The sequence below is a fragment of the Coregonus lavaretus genome (genome assembly GCF_964263955.1).
Source record: "Coregonus lavaretus genome assembly, chromosome: 21".
Taxonomy (NCBI): domain Eukaryota; kingdom Metazoa; phylum Chordata; class Actinopteri; order Salmoniformes; family Salmonidae; genus Coregonus; species Coregonus lavaretus.
The window spans coordinates 2,672,896-2,692,628 of record NC_140008.1 but is presented as its reverse complement, the minus strand read 5'-3'; the positions used below and the strand labels follow the sequence as shown (position 1 = coordinate 2,692,628).

The following is a 19,733-nucleotide window of genomic DNA, read 5'->3' as shown; positions in this document are numbered from 1 at the left end:
GACTTACAGTAAGGGTCAGTAAAATAACCAAATGGACAAGTGTTGTCCACCAGCCGGCTAGCAATTTGCCTGGGGATGAGGTTAAATGGAGACACTAAAGTTAGTGGTTAAAATAACGGCTGATACAACGAATATTGTCTCAATCCTATTGCCATTCACATGAATTAAAGGGAATATTCTAAAATGGTCTAATCCTTAGTCTTGTGTTCCTTAACTAATGATTAATTACTAATTGATTAACTAATTTCCACTTCAAACAGAACAGAGCTCTACTAGTGGCTGGAAATAACTAATAGTGCATTGCATAAATTAGTATCCATTACAGAGAAATGGGTAAACTTAGGTATAGCTGGTACTGTAGCATTTCACTTTAGTTGACTTCCATAATGGTGTAACTCTTTGGTCAAAGATCAACTGAAAGAAGTGACTGGTAAGCCTGTATTGGGAAGGACACTGTGATTACATTTTAATGTATTCTAGCCGTGATTCATTCCTTGGTGTAGCTGCATATTGAGGGGAAAAGGAGGAAGCACTGGTGGAACTGCACCACAATCAATACTTATTCAGAATATACACATTACAGCAATCGTACTCTACGTTCACACTATTGAATACTCACTACACAGGGTAACAAACATGCATTTAGTACCACATGTACTCAGCAAAAAAAATGGTTCTGTCAACTGTTTATTTTCAGGAAATGTAAATATTTGTATGAACGTAAGATTCAACAACTAAGAAACTGAACAAGTTCCACAGACGTGACTAACAGAAATGAAATGTGTCCCTAAACAAAAGGGAAATCACGCACAGAACGAGCAGAATGGCTGGTGGCATTGTCATGCTAGAGAGTCATGTCAGGATGAGCTTGTAGGAAGGGTACCACATGAGGGAGGAGGATGTCTTCCCTGTTACGACAAGCTCAGTCCGATGATGCTGTGACACTGTCCCAGACCATGACGGACCCTCCAAATCGATCCCGCGCCGGAGTACAGGCCTCGGTGTAACACTCATTACTTCAACGATAAATGCGAATCAGACCATCACCCCTGGTGAGACAAAACCGCGACTCGTCAATGACGAGCTCTTTTTGCCAGTCCTGTCTGGTCCAGCAACGGTGGTTTTGTGCCCATAGGCGACGTTGTTGCCGGTGATGTCTGGTGAGGACCTGCCTTAAAACAGGCCTACAAGCCCTCAGTCCAGCGCCTCTCAGCCTATTGCGGACAGTCTGAGCAGTGATGGAGGGATTGTGCGTTCCTGGTGTAACTTGGGCAGTTGTTGTTGCCATCCTGTACCTGTCCCGAAGGAGCAGGGACCCTGTGCATCTTTCTTTTGGTGTTTTTCAGAGTAAGTAGAAAGGCCTCTTTAGTGTCCTAAGTTTTCATAACCTTAATTACCTACCGTCTTTAAGCTGTTAGTGTCTTAACGACCATTCCACAGGCACATGTTCATTAATTGTTTATGGTTCATTGAACAAGCATGGGAAATAATGTTTAAACCCTTTACAATGAAGATCTGTGAAGTTATTTGGATTTTTACGAATTATCTTTGAAAGACAGGGACTTTTCTTTTTTTGCTGAGTTTACCAGTCTCAATCCCAGGCTAAACATGGTTGTTCATTGCATAGGCTGGAAATCCTAATAAAAGAGTCATAAGACTACTGCTAATTTCAGTGTAATTCTAATTTCTGTAAAATGCTTAAAACAAAGTTTAAAATCTGTCACGGGTCATTCCACCTCAAAGCACAAGAATGGATTCACAGTATAATCAGGAGTTTTAAATGCATTACTATCGACGCCCTGTCTCCTTCATTATGCACTCAGAAGCAGTTAGCAACAGCAGCAATTTGCTGATATGGTTATTTTACCAGCAGCTTGGAGAAATAACGGAACAGGGCTTGACAGAACCTCTCACTAAATGTCCTTGTAGACAACTAGACCAAAACAGGAAGCTGCTGAGGCACCTCATCTCTGTCTCTCTAAAGGCTTGATCTCTCACAGAGATTTGATTTGCCACTGTCCAGATACATTTTCGATTACATTTAGTTACATTTAACTGGTTAATTATCAGGTAGAACAGAAAATCAGCAGTACTCTGGACCTCCAGGATCAGTAGTGTGCGGCCACCTAGTGGTGGCAGAAGTAAAGATGGCAGCACACCACCGCAGCAAGAAGTAAAGATGGCAGCACACCACCGCAAGAAGTAAAGATGGCAGCACACCACCGCAAGAAGTAAAGATGGCCACACACCACCGCAGCAAGAAGTAAAGATGGCAGCACACCACCGCAGCAAGAATTAAAGATGGCAGCACACCACCGCAAAAAGTAAAGATGGCAGCACACCACCACAGCAAGAAGTAAAGATGGCAGCACACCACCGCAGCAAGAAGTAAAGATGGCAGCACACCACCACAGCAAGAAGTAAAGATGGCAGCACACCACCACAGCAAGAAGTAAAGATGGCAGCACACCACCGCAGCAAGAAGTAAAGATGGCAGCACACCACCACAGCAAGAAGTAAAGATGGCAGCACACCACCACAGCAAGAAGTAAAGATGGCAGCACACCACCACAGCAAGAAGTAAAGATGGCCGCACACCACCACAGCAAGAAGTAAAGATGGCCGCACACCACTGCAAGAAGTAAAGATGGCAGCACACCACCGCAGCAAGAAGTAAAGATGGCAGCACACCACCGCAGCAAGAAGTAAAGATGGCAGCACACCACCGCAGCAAGAAGTAAAGATGGCAGCACACCACCGCAAGAAGTAAAGATGGCAGCACACCACCGCAGCAAGAAGTAAAGATGGCAGCACACCACCGCAGCAAGAAGTAAAGATGGCAGCACAGCACCGCAGAAAGAAGTAAAGATGGCAGCACACCACCGCAGAAAGAAGTAAAGATGGCAGCACACCACCGCAGAAAGAAGTAAAGATGGCCGCACACCACCGCAAGAAGATGGCAGCACAGCAAGAAGTAAAGATGGCAGCACACCACCGCAGCAAGAAGTAAAGATGGCAGCACACCACCGCAGCAAGAAGTAAAGATGGCAGCACACCACCGCAGCAAGAAGTAAAGATGGCAATAATGCTACATTACTATGTTAACAGTCCTAACTAATGATATGAACAACTATAAGTAGAATGTTTATGGATTTCTCTGCAATGTCTATTAATTTCAGCAATGTGCTATTAGGAGATATTTTCATTCGCTAGTTGGGCTCGATTCTGTTTGAAGTGAAAAGCTTGTTCATTTGCTAAGGAACACTGATTGTGAGAATTTAAGATTATTTCTGATTATTAGACAAAGAGTATTTGCTTTAATTGTTGTGAATGGCAATAGGATTGATTCAGAGAACAGGCATTGTATCCTCCTTTGTCATTTAAACCACTGTCTGACAACTTGAATGCGTCCATTTAGCCTCATCCCCAGGCAAATTGCTAGAGGCGACTGGTGGACACTTTACTGACCTCTACTGGTAAGTCAGTACTGCCAATGGCCATTATTACAGAGACTGTATGAGAGGAACTACTAGAATCCAATCCAATAACATCACTTCATTCTCACAAACTACCACAGAACACGTGTTGTAAAACTTTATTGAATATCTTAACAGAACATTAAACTAGCAGACACCAGGGTCTTCACACTGGAGATAAACCATACTGCTGCTGACACCAGCTGTAGGGTTAGGGTCTTTTCATAGGCAGGGTGGGGGGGGGGGGGGGGGTACATTTAAAGGGATACGTCGGGATTTTGGCAATGAGGCCCTTCATCTACTTCCCCAGAGTCGGATGAACTCGTGGAGACCATTTTTATGTCTGCGGACAGTTTGAAGGAAGTTGATAACTAGAGTTAGCGCAATCACTGGAAGTCTATGGTATCGGCTAGCATGCTGAGCCAGTTTGAAGTAGCTTGCTAGCGCAATTGCTAACTAGCGTCAACGCAATGACTGGAAGCTAGTTAGCAATTGCACTCGTTAGCTACTTCAAACTGGCCCAGCATGCTAGCAGATACCATAGACTTCCAGTGATTGCGCTAACTCTAGTTAACAACTTCCTTCAAACTGGCCGCAGACATAAAAATGGTCTCCACGAGTTCATCCGACTCTGGGGAAGTAGATGAAGGGCCTCATTGCCAAAATGCTAGAGTATCCCTTTAAGGGCCAGCCCTGCTGCCCTGTTCTGGGCCAACTAATTTGCCCATATAACTGGGCAGTAGTCCAGGTGTGATAAAACTTGGGCCAGACTTGTTTAGTTGATTGTCATGTCAAGAAAGCAGAGCAGCGTTTTATCACAGACAGACCGCTCCCCATCTTAGCTACCATTGCATTAATAATGTTTTGACCATTTCAGATTACAATCCAGTTTAGTCACCTCAACTTTCTCAAATGCCACATTATACATTACAAGATGTAGCTAATTATTTGTCCCAAATACATGCTCATAGTTTGATACATAGACCACACTGATAACAACAGCTATCGGCAGTAACCTGCCCTTCAGGGTCTGGAGAACATGTTGGGAAAAAGGTCAGCAGCCTTCTGATTCTGGACCCCAACACTTTTCAAAGAAAGCAGACAGGATGGGCAGCCATTATGGTGGGAAGCCCCATGGAACCTCCCGAGTGGCGCAGTGGTCTAAGGCACTGCATCGCAGTGCTAGCTGTGCCACTAGAGATCCTGGTTCGAATCCAGGCTCTGTCGTAGCCGGCCGTGACCGGGAGACCCATGGGGCGGCGCACAATTGGCCCAGCGTCGTCCAGGGTAGGGGAGGGAATGGCCGGCAGGGATGTTGGTAGAGCATGGTGTTTGCAACGCCAGGGTTGTGGGTTCGATTCCCGCGGGGGGCCAGTATGAAAAATAAATACAAATATGTATGTACTCACTAACTGTAAGTCGCTCTGGATAAGAGCGTCTGCTAAATGACTAAAATGTAAATGTAAAATGTAAACCTGAAACACAGAGGAAACCTTTAGAGGTCCGCGTAGATCCTAAACCTCACCTAGGATACAGTCTACTACAGTAACACCTATATACAGTTACTACCAGAGCCTCAGAGTAGAGTTAGAATCAGAGGCTGTTACCAGCTCTCATACGAGGTGTCAGAAAAGTTATTTAGTTGAGTCATCCCTGGCTCTGCTCCTTAAACCTGACCAGGTGTTATCAGTCAACAGGTTGATTAACAGGTTGATTAACACTGGGAAATGGGACTCACCTGAAGAGGTGATGGCAGCCTCGGATATCATGGAGGACTTCCTACAGCCGCCCTTGTAGACAGACCAGAACTCTCATTACAGGACAAACCAGCTAGTCAGCCTCATGGTGCCATCGGAACCCCCGGAACACGACACCTCTTATTGACACAACGAGACAAATGGCTAGTTTGATAAATACTTAGCTAGCAACTGCACGAGAGAAATGACTGAAGCTAGCTAGATCTAACGTTACGTAGCTAGGTAATGAAGGTTTCAGAGCGTTCCTCTCTAATATCCCTGCTTCTATCAAGGCCAGCCGACTAGCTAACAACTTTAACTAGCTGGCTAATAAGCATTGTAAAAAACCCAGATCTTCGAGTCACTAATATCGATCACTATCATTCAGTAGCAGAACTGGACAAAGTTATCTTCATAGAAAGATCCAATATTCTAATTAAAACATTGTGCGGTGTAAAACGTGTTTGGCTAACGTTAGCGCACTATGGACCCACGTGGCGCTAGCTAGCTAATGTTAGCTAACGCTAGACATTTAGCTAGCTTCAAAGTTAGTTGCCGTTTATACTTGTTGGCAGATCATTTACTTTAAACATTAGCTAGTTAGGGTAGCCAACTACCTAGCTATGCTTTAATCCACTAAATTAATTATTGAAATTGAAGAATTGCTAGCCAAGAAGTACGTAAGCCAAAATAGCTAGCTAGCTAAACTGTAGCCATCTTAAAGCAAATTAGGTGCAGCGGAAATAAGGTTGTTAGCTAGCTACTTAGCTCTCAAAAAGTCTGCAAATGATTACTCAAAGGTATCGGGTTATTTTATGATGGATGCATGGTGTTTGCTGTCCGGCTGCCAAAGACAACTTAGTTTTATAATTTACATTTTAGTCATTTAGCAGACGCTCTTATCCAGAGCGACTTACAGGAGCAATTAGGGTTAAGTGCCTTGCTTAAGGGCACATCGACAGATTTTTCACCTAGTCGGCTCGGGGATTAGAACCAGGCGACCTTTCGGTTACTGGCACAACGCTCTTACCCACTAAGCTACCTGCCGCCCAAATAATGATAGCCATAATGCTGCCGGGGGACTTCTTGAAGTTGCCACGCTGTGTCTTTAGCAGTAAGAGGCCAAGAGAGGGAAGGGCAGACTATTTATACCGCTTTTTCCTGTCTGGTGGATCCGCCGGCTAATCAGACAATTATTATTCTGCAGTTCTGAGCTACAGAGGCTCCCGCAGGTCACACAGCATTATCTGTACTTCAAGGACTACAAATCCCACAAACCTTTTTATGGCGAGTGTGGGAAATGATTCTCTTATATTTTAGATGTGCTGTTAGCTTAATAAGAAAGCATTAATGATTAAACATAATAGGTTTGTACTGTACTGATATAAATTGGTCAACATAACAAGCTGTGATTAATGTGAGGAACGTTAGGGGGTAGGAGGAGATAAGACTTGTGTCTCACATACACACACACAGCCTCTTTGTTAGACCGCTCAAGGACATGTGTACTGCTACAAAGATGTCTGAGGTTGCTGACTCGGGACAAGTTGCAAAACAACTAAATGCCTGGCAACAGTGAAGCGCCAAAGGGCTGGGACCAGCCTGTGCGCCAACGATAGGCTGAGTAAGTCTAAACCACGCTCAGTCTCTACTCTGATAGGCCAGCAGGGAGCGGGAACTCTGTCAGAGTATTTAAAGAAGAACTTATAACAATGGACCAGTTCTCTGACTGCCCCTGTGTGGTCTTTCAGTGGACCCGTATATACGAACATCATATTTACCATTGAAGTGTTTTGCATTAATTAAAATACTAGTCTATTTTAGAAGACGTGTATTGACCTCTTTTTGTTCCAATACCAGATTTGAATTGACGCAACTTAACACGAGCAACTTCAAATACTGTCATTATCATGTCTAGCTCGGACGGGATGTACAGTGAAGGGTTTGTCCCTGACCATTTCTTATGGTTTATTAACCAAAGAGATACATTCCATTCGAATGGAAGTCAACAATTAAATATGTTTGAAATGATCATGCTGAATTCCTACTAAAGTCCTACCTAACGATATCCATCATAAACACACATTGGGATCCATTACTGACCCTTAGAGGTTATTAGCAGTACTGCTAAAAACAATGCACTGTAAGTGATAGTCACAGGAAGTACATTATGTTCCAAGGTGGATGCAATACAAATGATCAATTTTTTACCAAAACCCACAGACAAAATGTCAACAAGAGTCTAAATTAGGTCAAATTTATTTATACAAAATTACATTGGCGTGACTTCATGCCTCTCAAAATGGCAAGATCACTTGAAGCACTAAGGGAATCAAGTGAGGGTATAGGGAGGAAAAGCACTCAACTACAAAGCAAGGCAGGTAAAAAGTCAATACTTCATCAAGTGCACACTAACACCTGTTAGTTCAGGCATGCTTCTTTCCTTCCATTTCAGTTGGTGTTCAGTTGAGTTCTCATTGCGGTTGACAGGTAAGGCCAGTTGACAAAATCGACTCAAGTCTTATATGTTACCATCGAACCAACAGAATGCATAAACATTGTGTCATGTCAACAGTATTACTGTACGTGCACAGGTTGAAATGGAAAACTCCCAAGATACAGATACAGATACAGCCAACTACGCATACACACGTCAATCTTTCAACAATGTATTCTATGAAATAAAGCAGGCATCAAGATAAACATCCTTCATACATTACAAACCAATATTAAGTGGAGCAAATAACTTCTACTGCACAGACAATAGGAAAACCAAACCCTAAAGTGAAATGGGAACTGAATAGATGGCGTTGGTGCATGAACTCTAAAACAGCATTCAGATGTGGTTCATAAGTAGTTATGTAAAATGTAGTTATTTTCACACTGATATACAATGGAAATGTCATATGAATCATCTAGGCCTAATGTTGAACATTAAGGACTTTGTAGCGTATATCATTCTAGAATAAATATATCATATAAACTGTCACAAGAATGAGAACATTCCTCAAAGTTGTAAAATTACAAAAGCAGTAAGCACCATGGTATAAAAGCTGTGAAGTTGAAATGGCAGAAAGAAAGAGAGAGAGAGACAGAGAGACAGAGAGAGAGACAGAGAGAGAGAGAGAGAGAGAGAGAGAGAGAAAGAGAGGGAAAATAGCAGGCAAGCGAGAGAGAAGGGGGAGGGAGGGATAAGGGGAGAGAGAAGGGGCGTGGCAAAGAGAGAGAGCAGAGAGAGAGAGAGTGGCAAGACGCCTGGTACAGTTTATAGATGTACTGTGAGCATATTTCCTCTAAGTGTGTATATGCTACTCATAGCAGCGTCATAGTCACCCTGTCTGTTCCAATGATCCATTGGCCGGCTTGTATATCTCTTGTACGTCTTGGCATTAGGGGAGGCATGTACTGCGCTGCACACGGCCAACATCGAGCAGCAGAATCTTTCTTTCTACCGGCGCGAAACACGACAAAACTATCCTACTGCCTCTGAAAAAGCTTGTATTTAAAATAAAAAACATTGTTAGAAGAAGGACAGATAGCCAAAAAAGGCCTTTTCAAGTCAACTGGTACCAATACTCTTCATGTTGTTGGTTGAACCTCAGGGTAGATTGAGACTTTCAGAATCTCTCCATGTCTGTCGATCTTTAGCCCACCTGCCACTACAGACAGAAGGGGAAAAAAGTGAGTTCTGGTATTGAATAAGAATGACCACAGCAATTAATACAGTATATCGCTATCATCCAGACCTGTATGAAGTTCCTCTTTTATAGACGTCAATATATATATATATATATATAAAATACTGTGCACCAACATTTCTACGGCTCCAATTGAGCATATCTCAGTGCTTGAGGCGTCACTACAGACCCCCCTGGTTCGATTCCAGGCTGTATCACAACCCGGCCGTGATTGGGAGTCCCCATAGGGCGGCGCACAATTGGCCCAGCGTCGTCCGGGTTTTGGCCGGTGTAGGCCGTCATTGTAAATAAGAATTTGTTCTTAACTGACTTGCCCAGTTAAATAAAGGTTAAAAATATATCAGGGGTCAGCAGGGAGGGCTTTAAACTTACTCTTGAAAGTTGTAATAGTAGAATACACAAGGTGTAATTTCTAAATTGGGCAGTGCATCATCAGTTCCTCTTGGCATGTCAGTCATTTCACACCTTAGAGAGCCGTTTAGAACTCGTCAGAAATGTCCAGATCAACTAGCCCATGTCAGCTAACGTTTTTTTTTGTTTTTAAGTTTTTTTTTTTTGCCCATAGATATTGTTGTAATAATTGTTGTCACTCAAATATCACATTACATTTACATTTTAGTCATTTAGTAAAATGCTCTTATCCAGAGCGACTTACAGTTAGTGAGTGCATACATTTTCATACTGGCCCCCCCGTGGGAATCGAACCCACAACCATTTTTACATTTACATTTTAGTCATTTAGCAGACGCTCTTATCCAGAGCGACTTACAGGAGCAATTAGGGTTAAGTGCCTTGCTCAAGGGCACATCGACAGATTTTTCACCTAGTCGGTTCGGGGATTAGAACCAGCGACCTTTCGGTTACTGGCACAACGCTCTTAACCACTAAGCTACCTGACAACCCTGGCGTTGCAAGCGCCATGCTCTACCAACTGAGCTACACGGGACTACACATTAGACATAGCAAAATGTATTGAATTGCAAGAAAATTTTGCTTTAAAACGGCAAAATGTTCTTTACACCCCATGACAAAATGTGTAGAACTGCAGGAAATGAGCTTTCAACCTGCTAAATTCTCTCCACCAACAAGAAGGGTGTGAACAGTTGGTGTCATGAACAGTGCTTGTGCCCATACAAATAGACGTAGGGCACGGGATGTTCCCCAATGCCCCCGAGTGAAAAAGTTTCTGGGTTAGATGAAATGATCCACCTTCAGCCCTCCTCCTCCCCCAAACATCACCTAATCTGTGTTGTAGATTAAAATATCCATCTTCAGCCCTCCTCCTCCTCCAAACATCACCTAATCTGTGTTCTAGATTAAAAGACCCACCTTCAGCCCTCCTCCTCCTCCAAACATCGCCTAATCTGTGTTCTAGATTAAAAGACCCACCTTCAGCCCTCCTCCTCCCCCAAACATCACCTAATCTGTGTTCTAGATTAAAAGACCCACCTTCAGCCCTCCTCCTCCCCCAAACATCACCTAATCTGTGTTCTAGATTAAAATACCCACTTTTAGCCCTCCTCCTCCCCCAAACATCACCTAATCTGTGTTCTAGATTAAAAGACCACCTTCAGCCCTCCTCCTCCCCCAAACATCACCTAATCTGTGTTCTAGATTAAAAGACCCACCTTCAGCCCTCCTCCTCCCCCAAACATCACCTAATCTGTGTTCTAGATTAAAAGACCAACTTTTAGCCCTCCTCCTCCTCCAAACATCACCTAATCTGTGTTCTAGATTAAAAGACCCACCTTCAGCCCTCCTCCTCCTCCAGACGGAGACGTGGTCATCTCTTGTTTCTTCATCTCCTCCTGTTTCTTTTTCTTTCTCTCAACTGCTTCTGGGTTTTTGACACCCCTGTAGGTTGTCTAAGAGGAGACGGGGAAGTCAGAATAGCAGCTAGCTAATGAACAGACATGGGTTGAAAGGTCTGAGGAGGATAGAGCTCGCCTGGGGCAGGGCAGCCAGCTGGCAAAAGGAGACATATTAGAGACATACAGTACATGGAGGATGCAGTAAGCAGCTGAGTGGTGGGTGGTAGTGGTGGTGGTGGGTGACGATGGTGGTGGTAGTGGTGGGTGGTGGACGGTACGCTGACGCCTGGGTGCTTTAGTACGCTGACACCTGGGTGCTTTAGTACGCTGACACCTGGGTGCTTTAGTATGCTGACACCTGGGTGCTTTAGTATGCTGACACCTGGGTGCTTTAGTATGCTGACACCTGGGTGCTTTAGTACGCTGACACCTGGGTGCTTTAGTATGCTGACACCTGGGTGATTTAGTATGCTGACACCTGGGTGCTTTAGTATGCTGACACCTGGGTGCTTTAGTATGCTGACACCTGGGTGCTTTAGTATGCTGACACCTGGGTGCTTTAGTATGCTGACACCTGGGTGCTTTAGTACGCTGACGCCTGGGTGCTTTAGTACGCTGATACCTGGGTGCTTTAGTACGCTGACATATTTTGTGTTGGATACAATTGGCTTTGACTGAAGAATTTCCGTGTAACAATAAAAATACCCACCAGTCTAAACATTATGACTGATGAGACTTCAGTAGCCTTGCAACAAGGGTACAAATGTGACTTAAAGTCTTTAATTGCATCCAGAAGTTCCTCCTCTGTAATTTCACCTTCACATGAGTCTTTCTGTATGGCTGTTAATTTTACATTATCAATAGAAAAAATCTCTACAATTAGCTTCAGTTAGAGGAGATGGAGGCGACTGAAAAGAAAACATATGCTTAAAAGTACTTTGTTTCCTCCTTTAAAATATAATTTGGTGAATCATGGGTGACTGTCAATTGTAACCAGTTTCATTAAATTATTTTTGGTAGCATTCCTATGTTGAACATTAAAAGATAATTTTGTGCATTTTTCCCCATATTCCATCAAGTTTGCTTTATTTTTATAATATATTACACTTGATCTTTCTTGAATAAGTTTCTCAATTTCTTTTTGTTTTTCCTCTAATTTATTCTGAGCCTCTATGTTACAGTTTTTATTGCCATCTATCTGTTCTGTTAGACCTTCTATTTCCTTTGTTAGTATGGACTCTTTTGACCTAAATTGCTTTTGTTTTCGAGATGAGTACTGAATTGCATGGCCTCTAAAGGCACATTTAAAGGTGTCCCATACAATAAGGGGATTAGCTGTACCTATGTTATGTCGGAAAAAGTCAGTTATAAATTCCTTTGTTCTAATTATAAATAAATGATCATCCAATAGGCTTTGATTACATTTCCAATATCCTCGCCCACGTGGAAATTCAGTAAGAGTAATGTATATGCCAATTATATGATGGTCCGACCGCATTCTGTCTCCTATCAACACTTTTTTTTACTTTTGGTGCCAACGAGAATGAGATAAGAAAGAAGTCAAGACGACTAGCTTGATTCAGTCTCCGCCATGTATATCTCACTAGATCAGGATATTTAAGCCTCCATATATCTACTAGTTCTAATGTATCCATGACATTCACAATTTCCTTAAGAGCATGTGGGTGATTGTTTGTGGTGTGATTTCCTTTACGGTCCATTGAGCTATTTAAAACAGTATTATAATCCCCCACCATAATAGTATTGTCTTGAATTGCTTGCAGGGTTGATAATTTATTATATATATATATATATATATATTGTCAAAGAAGTGTGGATCATCATTATTTGGTCCGTAAAGGTTAATGAGCCAAATCTGTTTATGGTCCAATAACATATTTAAAATAATCCATCTACCTTGCGTATCTATTTGGACAATTTGCACATTCGGATCGAAATTACTATTAATTAATATCATCACCCCTTTTGAATTTCTTTGCCCATGGGAGAAGTATATTCCCCCCCCCCATTCTTTTTCCCACGCTACTTCATCTCGAATTGTTGAATGAGTTTCCTGTATACAATAGATATTATATTCCTTCTCTTTGAGCCATGTAAATATTGTTCTTCTTTTGTTATTATCAACTAAGCCATTACAATTTTAACTGGCTATACTTATTTCACCATACACCATAATGAGATACAAGTTTCAAGTATATTTATCATTATATATGTTTGTAAATTTACCAATAAAAAAATACCGTAATGATTGAGTGTCTATATAGCTGTACTGTGATATTTGCATTGCTACTAAGTAACCCTTCAATTGTTCTCCACTAATTCCCCCGCTAAAGCCCCTCCCCATCCCAAGTTGAGCTGTCATCCCAGTGATCAGCATCCCACCCACGTCCCTCCGGATCCCTAGGGCCCCGAGAGGCCAGGACCCATCCATCGAAAACAGCACACAGTGCCACCCACAAAACAGAAGCAGATTAACCGCCAAAAGCATTTCCAATGCTTTCACCTCAGTATATATATATATATATATATATATATATATATATATATATATATATATATATATATATAAACTATTTAAAAAAAAAGTATGCATATCCCATTTTCCATCATTATCAATTAATATGCGTAATAATGTCGGCAGTTCATGCGTAGGATTTTAACATATAACCCGGATTGCCATTGTATTACATTTAATTTATTGACAAGCAATTATTATCCTAGCAAATAATTTCCGCGGTCCATCCCATACCCACCCCCCCCCCCCCCCCACACCACAACAGATGCCGGACAAACACACACGCACATACTCCAACACACTCAACCCCCCCCTCCTCCACAATCCACCATAAAATCAGATACTCAACGGCTGTTATATCCCAGAGCCCAGCTCGAGAAAGGACCTGATTTACGAGTGCACATACAGTTACAGCTGATTGAGAAAGCATGCAAGATTGAGCAGAAATTGACAACAATGTGAGATTTGATTATTCTACTTAATCTACAGTGGGGGGGGGGGGGGGGGAAGTATTTAGTCAGCCACCGATTGGTCAAGTTCTCCCACTTGAAAAGATGAGAGAGGCCTGTCATTTTCATCATAGGTACACGTCAACTATGACAGACAAAATGAGAACAATTTTTCCCGAAAATCACATTGTAGGATTTTTAATGAATTTATTTGCAAATTATGGTGGAAAATAAGTATTTGGTCAATAACAAAAGTGTCTCAATACTTTGTCATATACCCTTTGTTGGCAATGACACAGGTCAAACGTTTTCTGTAAGTCTTCACAAGGTTTTCACACACTGTTGCTGGTATTTTGGCCCGTTCCTCCATGCAGATCTCCTCTAGAGCAGTGATGTTTTGGGGCTGTCGCTGGGCAACACGGACTTTCAACTCCCTCCAAAGATTTTCTATGGGGTTGAGATCTGGAGAATGGCTAGGCCACTCCAGGACCTTGAAATGCTTCTTACGAAGCCACTCCTTCGTTGCCCGGGTGGTGTGTTTGGGATCATTGTCATGCTGAAAGACCCAGCCACGTTCCTTGCTGATGGAAGGAGGTTTTCACTCAAAATCTCACGATACATGGCCCCATTCATTCTTTCCTTTACACGGATCAGTCGTCCTGGTCCCTTTGCAGAAAAACAGCCCCAAAGCATGATGTTTCCACCCCCATGCTTCACAGTAGGTATGGTGTTCTTCGGATGCAACTCAGCATTCTTTGTCCTCCAAACACGACGAGTTGAGTTTTTACCAAAAAGTTTTATTTTGGTTTCATCTGACCTTATGACATTCTCCCAATCCTCTTCTGGATCATCCAAATGCACTCCAGCAAACTTCAGACGGGCCTGGACATGTACTGGCTTAAGCAGGGGGACACGTCTGGCACTGCAGGATTTGAGTCCCTGGCGGCGTAGTGTGTTACTGATGGTAGGCTGTTACTTTGGTCCCAGCTCTCTGCAGGTCATTCACTAGGTCCCCCCGTGTGGTTCTGGGATTTTTGCTCACCGTTCTTGTGATCATTTTGACCCCACGGGTGAGATCTTGCGTGGAGCCCCAGATCGAGGGAGATTATCAGTGGTCTTGTATGTCTTCCATTTCCTAATAATTGCTCCCACAGTTGATTTCTTCAAACAAAGCTGCTTACCTATTGCAGATTCAGTCTTCCCAGCCTGGTGCAGGTCTACAATTTTGTTTCTGGTGTCCTTTGACAGCTCTTTGGTCTTGGCCATAGTGGAGTTTGGAGTGTGACTGTTTGAGGTTGTGGACAGGTGTCTTTTATACTGATAACAACTTCAAACAGGTGCCATTAATACAGGTAACGAGTGGAGGACAGAGGAGCCTCTTAAAGAAGAAGTTACAGGTCTGTGAGAGCCAGAAATCTTGCTTGTTTGTAGGTGACCAAATACTTATTTTCCACCATGATTTGCAAATAAATTCATTAAAAATCCTACAATGTGATTTTCTGGATTTTTTTCCTCTCTCAATTTGTCTGTCATAGTTGACGTGTACCTATGATGAAAATTACAGGCCTCTCATCTTTTTAAGTGGGAGAACTTGCACAATTGGTGGCTGACTAAATACTTTTTTCCCCCCACTGTATGTCAAGTCCTAGGTGATGGAGATCAGATCCACCCTCTTCACCTGAGACACAAACAACATTGATGGAAGTTACAATCTATCTGCAATATTAAGCTGATCTACCCCCCAAAAAAATAAAAAAAACAATGACAAAAAAATAATAACAAAATAAATTAAAAATAAACATAAAAAAACAAGGGTACAAAAACCAAAGATTGGATATCTTGGTTCAAGTCTCTAGGCTACCCTTTTTACACTACTAAGCTAAGCTGCAGTGCGCTGACCCACTCACACAGCACATCGACCGTAGATGCTGGAACTGTGCTGGAGAAAGATTGGAGTCAGCACAGTAGGGTTTGGGTCAGAACAATAGTGTGAAAAGGATTTAAAGGATCGGTCCACCGCTCTGCCTTCTCACTTTATTACTTGGAAATAAGTCATACTTGACATACAGTACCAGTCAAAGGTTTGGACACACCTACTCATTCAAGAGTTTTTCTTTGTTTTTACTATTTTCTACATTGTAGAATAATAGTGAAGACATCAAAACTATTTAATAACACATATGTAGCAACCAAAAAAAGTGTTAAACAAATCAAAATATATTTATTAAAATAGCCACCCTTTGCCTGGATGACAGCTTTGCACACTCTTGGCATTCTCTCAACCAGCTTCACCTGGAATGCTTTTCCAACAGTCTTGAAGGAGTTCCCACATATGCTGAGCACTTGTTGGCTGCTTTTCCTTCACTCTGCCGTCCGACTCATCCTAAACCATCTCAATTCGGTTGAGGTCGGGGGATTGTGGAGGCCAGGTCATCTGATGCAGCACTCCATCACTCTCCTTCTTGGTAAAATAGCCCTTACACAGCCTGGAGGTGTGTTGGGTCATTGCCCTGCTAAAAAACAAATGATAGTCCCACTAAGCCCAAACCAGATGGGATGGCATATCGCTGCAGAATGCTGTGGTAGCCATGCTGGTTAAGTGTGCCTTGAATTCTAAATAAATCACAGACAGTGTCACCAGCAAAATACACACACTCCATAACACCTCCTCCTCCATGCTTTACGGTGGGAAATACACATGCGGAGATCATCCGTTCACCCACACCGCGTCTCACAAAGACATGGCGGTTGGAACCAAAAATCTCAAATTTGGACTCCAGACCAAAGGACACAATTCCACCGGTCTAATGTCCATTGCTCGTGTTTCTTGGCCCAAGCAGGTCTCTTCTTATTATTGGTGTCCTTTAGTAGTGGTTTCTTTGCAGCAATTCGACCATGAAGGCCTGATTCACACAGTCTCCTCTGAACAGTTGATGTTGAGATGTGTCTGTGACTTGAACTCTGTGAAGCATTTCTTTGGGCTGCAATTCCTGAGGCTGGTAACTCTAATTAACTTATCCTCTGCAGCAGAGGTAACTCTGGGTCTTCCATTCCTGTGGCGGTCCTCATGAGAGCCAGTTTCATCATAGCGCTTGATGGTTTTTGCGACTGCACTTGAAGAAACTTTCAAAGTTCTTGAAATGTTCCGTATTGACTGACCTTCATGTGTTAAAGTAATGATGGACTGTCGTTTCTCTTTGCTTATTTGAGCCGTTCTTGTCATAATATGGACTTGGTCTTTTACCAAATAAGGCTATCTTCTGTATACCCCCCCTACCTTGTCACAACAACTGATTGGCTCAAACGCATTTAGAAGGAAAGAAATTCCACAAATGAACTTTTAAGAAGGCACAACTGTTAATTGAGATGCATTCCAGGTGACTACCTCATGAAGCTGGTTGAGAGAATGCCAAGAGTGTGCAAAGCTGTCATCAAGGCAAAGGGTGGCTACTTTGAAGAATCTCAAATATAAAATATATTTTGATTTTGTTTAACACTTTTTTAGTTACTACATGATTCCATATGTGTTATTAGGTATTAGGTGTGTCCAAACTTTTGACTGGTAGTGTATCACAGTCCTACTTTATGTAATATATCATATTGTCTACATATTCTACAACAATAAGTTATTATTGTTATTATTATTATTCTCCCTTTTTATTACTTGTTCTATTTTTGATTTGATGTTTGATTATTATTGACAGCCCATCTGTAATTAGCCCACTCAACTACCTCATCCACATGTTGTTATTTATTTTGCTAATTTGCACCCCAGTATCGCCATTTGCACATCATCTCTTGCACATCTATCACTCCAGTGTTAATACTAAATTGTAATTATTTTCCACTATGGCCTATTTATTGCCTTACCTCCATAACTTACTACATTTGCACACACTGTATATAGATTTTCTATTGTGTTTTTGACTGTACGTTTTGTTTATTCCATATGTAACTCTGTGTTGTTGTTGTTGTTGTTTTTAAATCGCACTGCTTTGCTTTATCTTGGCCAGGTAATTGAGAACTTGTTCTCAACTGGCTTACCTGGTTAAATAAAGGTGAAATAAAAAATAAATATCTGTACTGCACTCTCGAGGAGAGCTTGCAAGTAAGCATTTCACTGTACTGTTTACACCTGCTGTATCCTGTGTAAGTGACAAATCAACTTTGATTTGATTCTCCCAGTAGGCTCCACTCTGTCTCAGTAAAGTCCTCTATGCTATATGAATAAGAAGACAGGGAGAGTGGCTGGCTGCTGAGACTGACTGGCCAGTGGCAGTATACAGTATACCACTTAGCAGACACTTTTATCCTAATTGAGTTTTTATGGTACAGTGAGTGCATACAATGGTATGTGTACAGGACCCCTGTGCGAAATGAACCCACAACCACACCACACTCTAATCCAACTGAGCCACACAGGACCACCATGTGTAGGCTATATAGGGCTTGTTTCCCGGACACAGATTAAGCCTAGTCCTGGTGAATCTCCATTGAAAGTGCTTTTTAGTCCAGGGCTTGGCTTAATCTGTGTCCCGGGAAACCAGCCATTGGTGTAACAGTGTAGGCCTAGGCTATATGGTTGTCGTGAACACTTGTCAAAACCAGTCATACCTCTTTCTGTCTCTTCTCAGCTGCCTCTGCTAGCTGACGTCTCCTTGTCTCCTGTGAAGGAAGCAGAACGTGATGTTGAGTGTTTCACTCATAGAATTACATAGATAAGGGATGTATAGGATCTCTGTGGTTTCACTATTGGAAGAGGGTAAGAGCATTACAGTTATCATTCATAACTTCCATAACACGGGGAGAGACGTTTTCAAAATAATGTATATTAGAAGAATAATGTAACCAAGTTAACCTGCTCCCAGATTTGTTTGTGCCGTCATGTCAGGTTTTGCATGACACGGAGTGGCATACTGGCACAAACAGACTGGTACCCAGGCTATAATCAGGTAGGGGCGGGGGTCTGAAACTAGGTAGCTAGTTTGGTAAGGTAAACATTGAACAGCAAAAATGTGTAGTTCGGTAGCTATGTTTACTGTCAATATCCAACCCTCTGGCACACATAGGTAGCATTTTGTTCAAACAACGCTTTACTAGAACTAGTTAGCTAGGTAGGTCAACGTTGTTCGAAGGACAGAAAATGGTAACGTTAGCTAGCAACCAAGCTAGCTGATGAACATGTTATAATTAACAAGGCTAGTTACTAGTTTGCTAGCTAACTTACTGGGTCTGGTGTCGGTACCACGTCGTCTGCAGCTCCACCAAGGCACGGTAAGCACATCCCCATACTTGAACAAGGCAATCAACTTTTTAGTGTCAGTTTTGAACGTTTGTTAGCTAGTTGACTAGAATAAAACAATCAATCTCGAACACAGCAAGCAAGGCTAGCAAAATTGCCTAGTTTCTCTTCTGTAAATCGACGAAGCCAGATAACTAACGTTAACGTGTAGCCATTTGCTTTTGCTAAATCTACGAGCTTACTAGTAGCTATTGACTAAGCAGTTGCTAGCTAAATATTTCTCCAAGCTAACCTCTTGTTGAAACGACGCGTCATTTGGAAAAACTTTTACTTGAAAGACAGCGAAAAGGAGACCTACTAGTTAGCTACTTCGCCAATGTAAACAGAATATGGGCTATGTTCATGGACATACAAGAACTGGGACCGACCTCACGTTTGCGTTGGTTTGCTCCCGTAGAAAACGTTGTCTGACATTGCGATCTGAAACAACCCCTAGTCCGCCAGGCGTGATAGAAGCTGTTTGTACAATACTGCCATCGTGTGGTAAGGAGTGGAAGTTGCCCACATGTTACAGGTCGTATTTGTTTGGAGTCGCTCTGCGGCGCTGCGCAACTTTGCAGGGGTTGTGAGATCTGTTAATCTGCGCAGCGACACTGCAAAAAATAAATAAAAATATGCCTGGAAGGCAACCATTTTCATTGGGGTGGGTGTCCAGCAAATAAATTCAATCTAATGGAATAGTATTGGTTTCATTATCATAGCCAACAAACTACTCCATCGTCTAT

The 19,733-nt window shown here is 42.3% G+C and overlaps 1 protein-coding gene across 3 annotated transcripts; it reads right to left on the bottom strand.

Moving 5' to 3' along the window:
• Nucleotides 1-7,453: 7,453 nt before the first annotated feature.
• Nucleotides 7,454-19,368, bottom strand: LOC311148984 (small VCP/p97-interacting protein-like). Of its 3 annotated transcripts, none has more exons than XM_084186036.1 (5): nt 18,934-19,368; nt 18,321-18,371; nt 10,674-10,775; nt 10,120-10,137; nt 7,454-8,871 (listed from the first exon to the last, which is right to left on the bottom strand). In XM_084186036.1, the coding sequence occupies exons 1-5, from the start codon at nt 18,994-18,996 to the stop codon at nt 8,857-8,859; spliced, it is 249 nt and encodes an 82-aa protein (XP_084042162.1). In that variant the 5' UTR covers nt 18,997-19,368; the 3' UTR covers nt 7,454-8,856. The 3 variants fall into 3 exon arrangements, with proteins under 3 accessions (XP_084042162.1, XP_084042163.1, XP_084042164.1); XM_084186037.1 differs by lacking the exon at nt 10,120-10,137 and adding an exon at nt 10,240-10,260 and having other exon boundaries at nt 10,677-10,775; XM_084186038.1 differs by lacking the exon at nt 10,120-10,137 and having other exon boundaries at nt 10,659-10,775.
• Nucleotides 19,369-19,733: the final 365 nt, after the last annotated feature.

Coding starts and splice junctions, on each gene's coding strand:
- LOC311148984 (XM_084186036.1), bottom strand. CDS start 18,996: ATGGGGATGTGCTTACCGTGCCTTGGTGGAGCTGCAGACGACGTGGTA. Junction 18,372..18,933: donor TGGTACCGACACCAGACCCA/GTAAGTTAGCTA, acceptor CTTCCTTCACAG/GAGACAAGGAGACGTCAGCT. Junction 10,776..18,320: donor CTGAGAAGAGACAGAAAGAG/GTATGACTGGTT, acceptor GTCTCCTCTTAG/ACAACCTACAGGGGTGTCAA.